The 12,830-nt window shown below is 45.7% G+C and overlaps 1 protein-coding gene across 2 annotated transcripts; it reads right to left on the reverse strand.

Annotated features, from left to right (window-relative positions):
- Positions 1-493: 493 nt before the first annotated feature.
- SH2D4A (SH2 domain containing 4A) lies at positions 494-11,227 on the reverse strand. 2 transcript variants are annotated; one of them, XM_074821448.1, is made up of 9 exons: positions 10,805-11,227; positions 9,872-10,031; positions 9,197-9,356; positions 7,058-7,120; positions 6,512-6,650; positions 5,062-5,278; positions 4,527-4,657; positions 3,039-3,259; positions 494-1,513 (listed from the first exon to the last, which is right to left on the reverse strand). In XM_074821448.1, exons 1-9 carry the CDS (start codon positions 10,977-10,979, stop codon positions 1,421-1,423), a joined length of 1,359 nt encoding a protein of 452 aa, XP_074677549.1. In that variant the 5' UTR covers positions 10,980-11,227; the 3' UTR covers positions 494-1,420. The 2 variants fall into 2 exon arrangements, with proteins under 2 accessions (XP_074677549.1, XP_074677548.1); XM_074821447.1 differs by having other exon boundaries at positions 7,058-7,123.
- Positions 11,228-12,830: the final 1,603 nt, after the last annotated feature.

A 12,830-nucleotide genomic window follows, 5' to 3' on the forward strand; every position in this document is an offset into this window, starting at 1 on the left:
CCAGAGTGTTGTTACTTTCAGAATCTCACTTTACATTAAGACTTTAGCAAGCTAAACCTGCTGTAACTGGAGTGCAGTTATCCCCTCTTTCCTTGCATGGAAACCACCTATCAGCAGAGTTGTAAATTTTAAGACCAGATGATCACAACTATTTCTTTTAATCTGTATTCTGCAAAACACAGATCAATATAAGACTGAAGTTTTTGACTGCTTCCTCAGGTTAAGCAGATTGCCCCTGATCCAACAGAAAGAAGGGAACAGGTAAACAACTGAAACAAGATTGACTCTTGTTCACTATTTGAGGATTGCATCTCTGAAAAATGATGTTGGCAGATTTGCACCACCACCCTCAGCTGTACTGTTTGTCATGTGCAACAACATGAGGGGATCTGGGTGAGAATTAATTTGTGATGTCTTTCTGTCCAGCCTCTCCCCCAATATTCTGAATTATGTATTTAAAGAGTAGGGTAACAGATACGAAGTGAGAACATGATGTTGAAAGAACAAGTTCTATGTTAAAGTTTACACCAGATGCATCTCAGTAACCTGGACACAACTTGCAATAAATAGCTCCATTTTGGAAAATAGCATACTTTACTGGCAAACACTCTTCTGTAAACTGTACTAATACTGATATAGGCACTGCTTCTTACATTTTTTTTTAGGCTCTGTACATGTGGTAATCTTTCATATATATTCCTGTATCCCTTCTTCTTTCCTTTGCAAAAAGTTAATCCCTCTCTGTGCAGAAAGGCCAGTGTGGGATTTAAATACAGGTTAAAAGAGCAAGGATCTATATTCAGAGGCTAAAGTAGTTTACAAAATGCACTTTTCATAAAAATCCCTCTTCACAGAGAACACCTTTCACTGAAAGGCACTGAGGGTTTGCTTGGCTGTTTGGCTTGAACATCCTTGATTCCAAGGGCCCAGCATTTTACAGGATTAAGCTTCACATTATGCAAATTACTATATAAAGACCGATTCACCTCTCCAAGTTGTTTTGTGCCTTCAGGAAGGTATGATCTCATCCAACTGTAGATACTAATCTATATCCCAGATGGCACACAACCTTACATTCAAGAACAAAAGGCAGCTCGAATACAGAAGTCCCCCAGAAAATCTGCAAAAACCCACTGAAAATATGTGACAGTACTTCCCTGTTCAACTGATTACTTCATCACCTCGTTCACTCTATTGTGTGGGATACATACAGGTGCTTTGCATCTTGCTGGGCTCATAAATCCTTTAACTCGGTTGATATGACAAGCCCAAAACAGTACTTATCCTCCCACCGCTTTGTTGTGAGGGATATAAAATAGAGGCACTTATGGCAACCATTTCAGGTAAGCATCAGCAGCTCTAGTTCAAAGTTCAGTCTTTGTGAATACAAGCATGGGACTGTATAGCAAGACCGGGAGGTTCACTCAAAAAGAGAGATGTAATCTGGTTCTTGGTCCTCTTGACCACACGGATAAAGCAACAGCTCCTTGCCCAAGGAAGTGATGGGTTCATCCTGTTGATACAGAATATGGTCAGACACCACCTTTCAAACAGGCACTACCCACCTATCACAACATCATGGGGTGGACAGCAGTCTCGCCGCCTCTGTTACGGTGTGAACTTGTTCATCCCACTGAGTGATACAGCTCAGTGCCCTGGGGAACTTGGGGAAGGACCCACATGGCTGACCTCTTTCGTCATAAAACAACATCTGTGCTCGGTGCAGTAACCCAGTGATATGACTCTGGCAGTTCTCGGGAAGAGCTGTGCTCGTCTCGTAGGCAATGGCAGCTTCTATGGCATGAAATGCTGCCCTGCCTAAAAAGGGCTGGAGCGAGGACTGTGCAGCATGCACGTAAGCAGGACGGGGTGGTTGTGGACCGTGCTCCTGGATGCGTTGGAGGGACAAGGGAGGATGCTGGAGTGAGCACATGCCCTCTGCTCAGGCAAGCCCTGTTCTAACAAGTGAACTCCCTGAGTACAGTCTTTGCTTCCCATCTCGTTCTCCACCCTAGTAGCAGATGCACAGTGGGAACTTGCCTTCTTTCACAGTCACCCAGTGGGTGGTAAGCAGAACCCACTAGAGCACTTCAGCAGAGTGGGTTCACCCTGCCCACGTCTGCTGTAGTGCAGGAGGTCTGTAGGATTCTTTGCAGACAGCGGGCATGGCTCTATCTTTAATATAGATATGCACAGACAGGCTTTAAATCCTCTGGCTCTGGTACCAATAGCCATATAGCTCCTGCTTTCAACAATTTGAGCCTGCACTGTGAAACCCAAGCAAGAAACAAGATCAGGTAGCTCAGGTAGAGCTCCATATGAACATAGATATTTTCCTCATGTCCAATTTTGTTTATTCATGTCTGTATTAGGCTAGGTCCTTATTTAAAAGAAACACAGATTTTAAATGAACCTTTAGGCAAAATGATTGTCCTGTCCCTGGGCAGATCTTACAGTAAAGGAATGAAGAGTCCATCTGGCCCTCCTTGGAGCCCATATAACTGTGGTCAGTGCTAGTAAACACCACAGTTATTGTTGCAAGAACCTGCCAACCTTCTTCCTTCCCTTCTATTTTTTATCTTTGCTCAGTATCACACCTTGCCTGCTTTGATATTACAAAGATACCTTATTCTCTTTCATGTTGAAGCTGGAGGCAAGCAGGATGCTCTGTTTACCCAACTTGACAGGACCCCACAACCACAGAGAGAGTCCAAAAAAAGGAGTCTGCTTGAGTATGCTGTCACTTCTCACCTTAACAGCATTTCCACTAAATAGCGTGTAAGTAGCTTGAGCCCTGTGTGCAAAGTGTTCTGCACACTTGAAGGGGAGTGAGTCAGGTTTAAGATATTTAGGATGTGCTAGGTCACCTGAGATGTACCCATCAGGCTGGCATACCCTTCTGGAGCAGCACACAGGATACCCAACAGCAGCTAAAATGGGTCTAGTTACCTACTTTAAAAGAACGGAATCTATTCCTTCTTATTTTGAAGTGCCATGAGGCAATTAAACAGTTGATGAATGTATTGCTAGATGCTCACCTTGTGGTAGTCCACGAGGTCAGCCAGTGTTGAATGTTGTAGCTGGTCTACTCCAAGGAAGCTGTAGGAATCACTGGAGGCATCAATGAGAAAGTGTTTACATCCTTCCACAGACCAATAGGAGAGCACATAGCCTTTGATTTTCTCACTGATCCGGACCAGAAAACTCCCCGGTACTGTTTTATTCAGAAGCTCCTCTGCTTTCTTAGAGGTTAGGATACCTGTTCAAAACCAAAACACAGAACTGAAGGGAGAAAAGCATTTGTACAGGGCTGGATGGAACAGTTCTCACAAGAAATCTGCTTTACTGCTCTAAAACCAGTCCACAGCATTTCCATCCCTTGCATTGTTTTCTTGCCCAGTAGCCTAGGAAGAACAGTACTGTCCCTGCTAGTAGCAGACTATGGCCATGTGCTAACTGTGTTTTATGTTAACTGTTCCAGACTCGCCCCATTGTGAATGATAAACGTGCAGGGCTCAAAAGTGCAGTTTCTGTGTTATGAGAGAGAATGGCACTGCAGTGTGTTGTATGTTGATTCCAGTACAGCAGGGCTGTGCAGAGAGTGATCACAGGTCCTGTCAGAAAGCCATGCGAGCATTGAAAGCCCAGTTACAATAACACTTTCATTGCTGCAGTCTGGGACAAAAGGGGTTTCCAAAGCAAGGGAGATGGGTGGGATCATAATGACCCATTGGAAACCGGATGGAAAGGTGATGGGTGATGAGCACGTATGGAGGGAGGATGACCTGGGGCCAAGGATGAGGTGTGCCCAAATCTCTCACCCTGGTCCAAACAGTTACCAGGGTGACCATAGAATCATAGAATGGTTTGGGTTGGAAGGGACCTTAAAGATCATCTAGTTCCAACCCCCCTGCCATGGGCAGGGACACCTTCCACTAGACCAGGTTGCTCAAAGCTCTGTCCAACCTGGCCTTGAACACTTCCGGGGAGGGACAATCCACAACTTCTCTGGGCAACCTGTTCCAGTGTCTCACCACCCTCACAGTAAAGAATTTCTTCCTTACATCTAATCTAAATCTACCCTCTTTCAGTTTAAAACCATTACCCCTTGTCCTATCACTACATGCCCTTGTGAAAAGTCCCTCTCCATCTTTCTTGTAGGTCCCCATTAGGTACTGGAAGGCCACTATAAGGTCTCCCTGGAGCTTTCTCTTCTCCAGGCAGAATAACTCCACTGTCTCAAGCTGCCTTCATAGGAGAGGTGCTCCAGCCCTCTGATCATCTTGCATCCATGCATCCAGTACAGGGAGGCAGGAGTGGCACAGAGATACAGGGTATTTTGAAGATCTGGCCTCTGTTCTAACACTTTAGCTTGCCCTTTGTCATAATGCTAAAGGAATTTAAACTACATTCATAGATATTTAAAATGGAAAACCTAGCCACCTTTGAAAAGCTCCTGGGCCCACCCTGTTAGCAGAAACAATGCTGTAAAGAGTTGGGTTGGGGCAGAAATGCTCAGGACTCACCATGGAACCAAGGCGCTATCATATCCGTGGTTTTCTGATAACCAGCTCGAAGAGGGAATTGCTCCTCTTTGAACCACCTGATGATGTTTTCTTCAGTGGAATTGGAGATTGTCCTCTGAACTCCCTCTTTTCTGTTAGAAAAGACCATGGTTAGTGCATCAAATTCAAGTGACAGCTTTTGAGTCCTTGGCAGGACTTACCGTTTTTCAGGATGTTAAGAACAGCTCTAAACAGAAGGCTTACACTAGTGCAGCTGTCAGCAATATTATAGGTTTTCAGTGGACACCTAGCATAGAGGATGTATGCACTCTAGGTTTAGCATGCTCTACTAAATAAACCTCTTACCCTCCAGGGATGAACAAATAAGCCTCACCACAGACCTAGGCTGGAATACAGCCTAGGCTCTGTATTTTTCCCTGCGGGGTGTCTCCTCTGTGCAAGAAAGCAAGCTAACCATTCCCATCTCAACCATCCCATGCTAGAGCAGAAGAACATCATCCCTTCTCCCCTCCACAGTGCACAGGGGTTTCCTTACCTAATTGTTCTCCCATTTGCCATCACAGGAGGTAGAAGTTTAGGCTTGGGGGGAAGAGGTGGGTATTGGAGCGGTCGCCGATCTCCTGCTGTTGCACCCTTGGAAATATCTGCCTGCTTCCCTCTGTGGATGCCCTGCAGCGAAAGCCTCCTGTAGTCGTCCCTGGCTTGCCGTGCAAGGGAGCGTCTCTTCTCATCTGCTGCCTTGGATTTCCTCACTGGAACAGAAAAGGAGTCCTACAGGAGCGAACAAGCAGGCAAGTTTTAAGCTTGCTGCCCTTTGGCCATCTTCCTGCTTGGTGAAGTGGAAGAATAACCTGTTTCACAAGGTGAGATGCATTCAGTTGTGAGACCATTTGCCACATGTCTCCCATCACTTTTTGGGCATCTGCTACTTAGCAGAGTCCAGTTTTTATTCCTTCAAGAGATTAAAAATCTGAGTTCTTTCTGGACACCAGGTCCCTTTGTACATATAGAGTACCTGGTTTTGTTTCGGATGCTGACTTCTGATTCAGACATAGATTTCTGTAGTGACTTTCATGTCAGCCAGTGGCAGGGGAGAGCGTATGGAATAAAAGCTGCTGAAATGACCCTAAATCAATCCTTGAAAGTGCTGATCATTTTTTGAGGTTTGGAGGGAGTCTTGCTGAAACTGTTATGGAAAGTGGAGAACTTGGCTGGGTTGGCTTTTTTTGTTGTAAAATTGCCTTGATTGTCTAGGTCCAGCTCATTCTGGAGTCTGTAGGAGTAACCAGCTCTCCAGTCAGTCTGAGTTAGGCTAGTTCTTTCCTTGCTTTTGTAATCAACTTCAGATTTTTTTTTTTTATCCGTAATAAAAATAAAAACCCTGGCCTGTAGTGGAAACAATTAATAGTACAGCATTGCCATCTACTGAACAGCAGGGAAGGAACCAAGGGAAAAAGATGCATAAGGTTCTCCTTCAGGAACTATTTGACAGCAGTGATGGATGCTACTGCAAGTCTCATACTGTTTGCCATTTTCCTTCCTATTGTTGGGATTCATTACATGAGATGGCGCAGCAGGGCTCTGCTTAGGTGGGGTCATGCTTGGATGACCGGGAAGCCCTTTTTAGTTAGTCCCTGTCACCCATTATCCTTGTCCTCAAAAACAATGGCTACTGCAAAGTCTTTGAAAAGGCCAACTTCGAGTTTAAAATTAATTATCCTGGCTATACTCATGTGGTTCCTATTTGTTGCTTGTTTTAATATAGTTTCTGTAAGAAAAATTTTCTGTTTCCCTGCCCAACTCTAGTCGCACTGCTGTGTGGACTCAGAAATATTTCTGATAATGAAGCGCTGTATTTCTTGGCAGTACTCTCCACCTGCTGACTGGTTATTCAGTTCCACTGTGGCAGGAGGAGGACTGAGATGACCCCACAGAGCCCTAGGATTTCTCAAGCCCTATAGGAAAAGGTCATCCTAAAATCTTACAGGATTCCTGCCATTCAGGCTCATTCTCATCCGATTTCTGCAGTGTCCTCTGGCTCTCCAAGCTGGGGTGGCTCTGTGGTATTGCCTCCTGGTGGACTGTGGTCTCTTCTCCTGAATTTCTCCTCTGTGCTTCCTTCACCTGTGAAAGAAACAGTACGTTCAGCTTTGTCCCAGCCTAATTTTAATCCTGCTTTTTAGCTAGCCTTGAAATACTGGGAACTCCATTCTTTATCGTGAATCCCTCTGATTTCAACAACATGTTGAAATGTCTTTACTGCGGGTGACAACAGAGGAAGTAAGGGAAAACAGTCTACCAGAAATCATCAGGGCCATCTCCTTGTGCTTCTCCCCAGTTTGCCAGCCTGGCCTGCTTTGTGTCATCTTCAAATCGTCACACTGTACATGAGGAACGTGGCAGTGCTGGATAAAACTGGTCCAAGAGGAAGGATGTTCTTGGGTCAGATGAGGCTCTGAGGCTGACTGGGGCTTTAGGATAAAGTCTGGGTCCTACTCAATGTGTTAGGAGCATCCTAGGTTGCCACTTACCTGTTGGAAGCCATGTTTCCTCACATGGCAGTCTGCCAGCATCTGGTGAACATCTCTGGTTTCCTTCTGGGCAGAGGAAAAGAGCAGTAAGAAATAAATGTGGTGTTAGGACCATTGCTTTTTTTTTGGAGCAATAGGTGTTTAGTGCAGAAGCAGAGATGTGACACTTATGTTAACAAATTTTGCCAGCCTTCTCTGACAAACATTGGCTTTTTTCATTGTATTAGGCCTAATATAACACAGGAGGAGAGCTCAGGGGTGTCAGGATTGTCATAAGCACACCTAGATTTGCTAAGCGATGCTCCCAAGTGCTCCCAAGGAGCAGTCCCTTCCCTCCCTCCCTCCCTCCCTCTAAAGCAAGTTCTAGCAGAACCTGCTGTCCACAGCTTTACCTGCATGTGCTTATGTGTTGCTGTGGATAGAATGCTGCAAACCCCCTCTTGTCAAACTGACCCAACTAGCTACGTATCTTGTGTTCATGCTTCCCTGCAAACCAGTCTAGCTACCCTGGCAGCAGCTGCTAGCTGAGACCTGCCTTTAAAGACCAACAGTTAGACCTGTCTTTGAGCAAACACCCACCCACCTCCTTGTTGGACCCAGCTTGCCTCCCACGGCACAGTGAGTAATGAGTTAACTGTACTACACCGCTTGCCAAGGACACGCTTTATCTCCATCACCTACTTGGCTAATATTTAATATGAACATGGCTTTCCGATTTCCCTCTCCTTGACAAGAAACTAGGAACTTCAAAAGTGCAAAAGTGTGTGAAGCCGTTTGTTTTCTTAGGTCAGTCCCCATTCCCTGCAGCAGACAAAGCACAATGCCCAGATAGTGAAATAGGAACTAAATCTTGGAGAAAGCACTTTAATGAGGGAAGTGAGAAAAGGTCTCTCTCCAGGCCTAGAAAATGCAACAGGTGTCTTTGGTCCGGATCCCTCCTTCTCATAGCAAAAGCCCCAGAAACCTGGGAAAAATTACTAACAATATAATGACAGAAAACAATAGTAAAGTTTATAACCTCCCCTTTATTTCTATGTACAAGACTTTGAAAGGAGTTTAGATTTTTTTTTGGTGGTGGTGGGATTTTTGGTTGGGGGATTTTTTTGCCTTTTTTTTTTTTTTTGTTTGCTGTGACTAATAGCTTCCTTTGAAATGAAAAAAAAATCTCCCACATAGTTGCTCAACCTCAGCAAACAGTGCTAAGAAAAATCCTGTGTGACTCAGAGGTTTTTGATAAAGGAGACAGCCACTCCAAATTCCCTTCAGTATTTTGGTAGCAGGAGGAGAGCTGCTTTGCCAAAACCCAGCCTTCAGTAATCGTGCTTTTTATACTGAAATACAGAGTAGCTGTATAATAAAAAAAAATTCACTCATACAAGTTAACAGCAAAAGGCTGAATGAAAACTCTGCTGAATGAAATTGGACTTCTCCCATTAAATTGGCAGGGTGTTCTGTTCCTTCTGTTCAACTTTGGTTGCATGGGTAGTTAATTTAACTCATCTTTTTCTCAATTCTCTGCAAATGGATTTTTGTAGCCAGTTAAAAACTAGAAATGTATTGCTGGAGAAAAATATTTCTGTAATGAAACACCACAGCAAAACAGACACTGTAGCTGCTGCATTTGGAGTTGTCCTATGCTGCCAAGGTCATAAGTTATTTTCTAACTATTTTAGAAGACAAAAAAAAAAAAAAAAAGAACTTAAAATATGCATGTCAGAGGATGCTGGTAAAATTATCTTCATCTGTAGATGATTTGTCTGAGGGCCATGACCTTGCTTGTACAGATCCTGGGATAGCCTCCCTGGTCTTGCCCCAAAAGTCATCCAAACCAGCCACAGAGCAGGAGGAAAAGTACTGTGACCCTTGTTTTACTCACAGAGAATGGAAGCAAAGTAATTCAGAGTAATTTATCCATTGGTACAGAGCAGATCTATCCCAGCTGAGAATAGCACTGGGACCTCCTGAGTCCTAAGGAAGGATGTAACAACACGGCTTCTCTGACTACAGAAGAAAAGCCTGAACAGTTAGCTGGCTTTTTTCCTCCTTCAAATTTCTATTTACAGCAACCAAGACTTGCTGCACTTCCTAGATCTCAAAGGATGCGTTTCTGATAGTTACGGAGAAAAGGGGGAAAACTACCTTTGCGAGCTCCTGGCTTTTCCCTGTTGTAGCAGCGGCAGTTTTTCTCCCACCTTCCTTCTTTTCCTCCACAGTGCTTTTTTTATTCCTGTAAAGATCTGTCTCACCCAGGACTCCTGGTTGTGGATGTAGAGACCATGTTACAGAAGAGTCAGTCTCTCTGAAATGCAAGAGAGAGAGGACTTAGGAACATGAGGGACTCACTTTCTGCTCTCTGAGCATCTTGAAAAGAAGTTGCACATGAGCAGAGCAGTGCTGCGATGAAGAGACGTGTGTACAGGCAGCTATCATATCTCCAAATCAGGTAGGTGGAATAATTAAATTAATGACTCGTGGTGAGTAACTGTTGTCCTGCTGCACACCTGTCAGTGAATCAGTGCAATCCAAACTCACCACCTGCTGCAGTTAGCATTTCCTGTGGTCTGCAGAGACTACCACACAGGAGCCATATTATGGGAGGCCCAGAGAGCCAGGACAAACCTCAGGCTGGAGCTGGTCTCTGCCACCATTGTGTGTACTTGCAGAAAGTCAACCTTTGCTGGCACCTTTTGCCTGCAAGTTGAGCGTGACAGTGGTAACCACAGCCCCTACAGAGAAGACTCCAGCCTCTGGGTGCCTAGGAATGCCTTCTCCTTCGTGTCTGCCCACCGAGTTCTCCATCTGAAGGGTGCTTACCTGCCCTCCTTGCCTTGTTCTCTCGCTAACCGCTTTGCCCTTTGTGCCTGGATCTCCTCACAGATCGCTGCGTACGATTTATCTGAAGGATGCTCGCCCATCACCCAGACCCAGACATCGTTGTCAGCACCGAGCTTCCATGTCACTGACTTCCCGTTGGCTGGAAAAGAAGCAGATCTTTGGCAAATGCTGTTTGATTGGCAGCTCCATGCAGAGCCTGTGTCCTACTGCTGTGCCCTCCTGGCTGCTGCGGATGGCAGAGCCTCTCCTAAAAGCAGCTGTACATGGGGAAAGTGCGGCTGGGGTGCAGCGTGCACCTCCCATTTCATTTCATGGTACTGAAGCCAGGTCAGTGAAGGGGGCATTTCTGAGTGGGGGCAAGGGAGAAGACTCCCCCCTGTTTCCTTTCTTGCTTTAATTCCTTGCCACTGCCCTCCCCAAACTGTGAGGGTGAACTACCTGCAAACAGAGCACGTGGGGGAGAGCTGGGACAAGAGTGTTACCCTGCTAGCAGCCAGCATGTTGTGTAATCCTGGCAAGGGGACTCCAGGTCTAAAGGGTCCTCTGCAGATCTGATGCCCCAGGACAAACATTCAAGTCCATGGTTATTTTATAGACAGATCCAGAGGTCCTGTTTAGTGGGAATCTTACTGACATGCATCTCCTGGTGGCAAGCAAGCCACGTCTTCCCAGCTAGGGGATTTGAACAATTTGGTCAAGGACAGAGTGTCTTGGCCAGAGAGTAAAACCATTGCGTGTCTGGCCAAAACTACCCCATCGCAGGTGGGTTTAGTTACAGTTTGGAAATAAGACTATGATCTGTCCTTGGGAGAAGAAATTACTTTAAGGACACATTACCTCCTATTTCTAGGGAGCAGTTGACTTGGCCAGATCTGTGCCAGAGGGGGAAGCAGCCAGCAGGCAGAGACATACCTTTTCTTGGCAGTGGCTTCTTTGCTGAAGCCTTGTCCGCAGCAGCTTCTCTTTCCTCCCACCGTCTGATCTGTTCCTGCCTCATCTTGAAGAAGAGGATCTGCTTCTGCTCCTCACTGAGTTCTGCCAGTAGGTCAGGATCAATATACATGTCCGATAATATCTGTTTCAGCATGGCTGCAGGTTTCAGTTACACACGTTTGTGGCGATGATCTCCAGGGATCAAGTCCTCTTCCTGGCTTCGACAAGCAACAGTCCCTCCCCGCCTGAGCCTGGAGCAGGAATGCAGGCGTGCCAGAGTAATTATACTTGTGTCTTTTTTTTTTTAGCTCAGACTTCCTGCACAGACCAAAAAAGTAAATAAGTAGCTTAAAACCTGCTGTTAAGATTCCTTGAAATAAGAGGTGAGCTCAGCTCCCACACAGCCCGTGCCCACTCTGCAGGGAGAGCTGGCCAGAAGGGACGAGACCTGCAGTGGGGAGGTTGTGCTGATAGTCTGATAAACCCAGCTGATAGTATATCAAAGGAGAGAGAGCGCTGCCTGTTACAGTCATCAGAGGTGCGGTTTGGCTGTGCCCAAGCAAACATTCCTGCTGGGCAGGGAATCAATGAACCCATGACTAGACGGCTCCTCCTCCTTCCAAAGAGGAAAACTTTGATGATCAAAAGCCCAGCCTGCCTTGTTTTACTGAAGAAAGATGGGGTGGGTTTTCAGCTCTGCTTTTGAGGTGGGAGTGGGAATTTTCAGGTACTTCTGTCCATCAAAGGCAGCCTCACGGCAAGCCAAGGGAGTGCAAGTAGTGCAGCTGGTTCGAAGAAAGACAGCTGGGATGGTCACAGATGGGGAGCTGAGGCAGCTCCCAGTCTGACACATCTTGCTGATGCACCTTGCCCACGCCGGGAGCCTGGCATGGGCCATCCTGTCTGACAGGATGCAGCGGGGAGGTGCAGTGACCAGGAGCTGTGGATGAGCCTTCCTATTTCTGTTTTGTTTCTCTGGGTACTTTTCCCTATTAAAAATGTTAAGTTAATTCCAGAAGCATGGATCCGCTGCCCCAATTCTGTATTGCTTTTGTTTAAACAAATGGCTTTCTTGATTTAAAAAAAAAAAAGGCTTTTTTTGGGGTAGTGGTCTCATCTGGGCAATGCTTTCTGAGTACAGCAGAATTGTTCCAGCTCAGCAGCCAAAGGGGCTTGGGCTCTCCTTGAGCCATGGAGGGTGGCAGCTGTAGAAAGGGAAGAGCTTTTAGTAGGGAGGGTGTTAGTGAGCAGTCCCTCATCCCTTGGAGTACCTGAACTGTCTGTTAAACTGCAAAACTGGGGGACACTGCTAGAAGATTGCTGTTTAAGCTTCACTGCCTCCTGCTCCTAAGCACTACTTGAAAGAGAAGCCTTTTGCAAACAGATCAGGGTGTCAGAAAAGTGCCTTTAACCAGAAATAGGTCCCTTAAGCTTTGAGCTGTGTTTTTAAAGATTGGTTCAACACAGGATAGTATGAAGGACACACATTTTGGGGCTTATTTTAGGTAAACTCATGTCTTCAGAAGGTACTTGTTGTTGCTCTACTTGTTGTAGAGAAAGTGACAATCTCTTTGAGCCCAGGGTGGGTTTTGTTTGGAGAAACCACCAGGATTGCATCCTTTGTGGATCTGAAACAGTAACTGAAGTGGGTGGTAGCTCTGGGCATGGTCTGAGCTTGATGGTCTAGCAGGGATACCTTCCGTGGGCTGACAGAAATTAATCACCATGTCTAAACTTAAAGGGGCTCTTAACAAAAGAGACTTGTTGCATGCGGGAAGGTGAAACACTTTTATTCCCTTCAGGTGAGAAGGAATTTGTGGTTTGTGTGGGCCAAATGCCAAGTGGTTTTCTTAAACAGAGCACACTCGATGTCTTGCCCAGGGGGAAAAAAGGCCAGCCAGCTGGTCAGGCTCTGTCTTCTGGCTCTGGATTTGCAGAATTAGTTTTTCGTCAGAAACTTTTCAGGACAGTCGCAATTCACTAGCCAGAGGGGTGCTTGGAAAAG

This window comes from Strix aluco, chromosome 4 (genome assembly GCF_031877795.1).
Source record: "Strix aluco isolate bStrAlu1 chromosome 4, bStrAlu1.hap1, whole genome shotgun sequence".
In the NCBI taxonomy this organism is placed as follows: Eukaryota; Metazoa; Chordata; class Aves; order Strigiformes; family Strigidae; genus Strix; species Strix aluco.

Bases quoted from the DNA above. Each gene is read 5' to 3' on its own strand.
- SH2D4A (XM_074821447.1), bottom strand. From the start codon at position 10,979: ATGCTGAAACAGATATTATCGGACATGTATATTGATCCTGACCTACTG. The intron at 10,032-10,804 runs GTATGTCTCTGC...CTTCTTTTCCAG, and splicing joins GAAGCCACTGCCAAGAAAAG to CCAACGGGAAGTCAGTGACA. The intron at 7,124-9,196 runs GTAGTTTTCCCC...TCCTCTGCCCAG, and splicing joins AAAGCCAGGAGCTCGCAAAG to AAGGAAACCAGAGATGTTCA.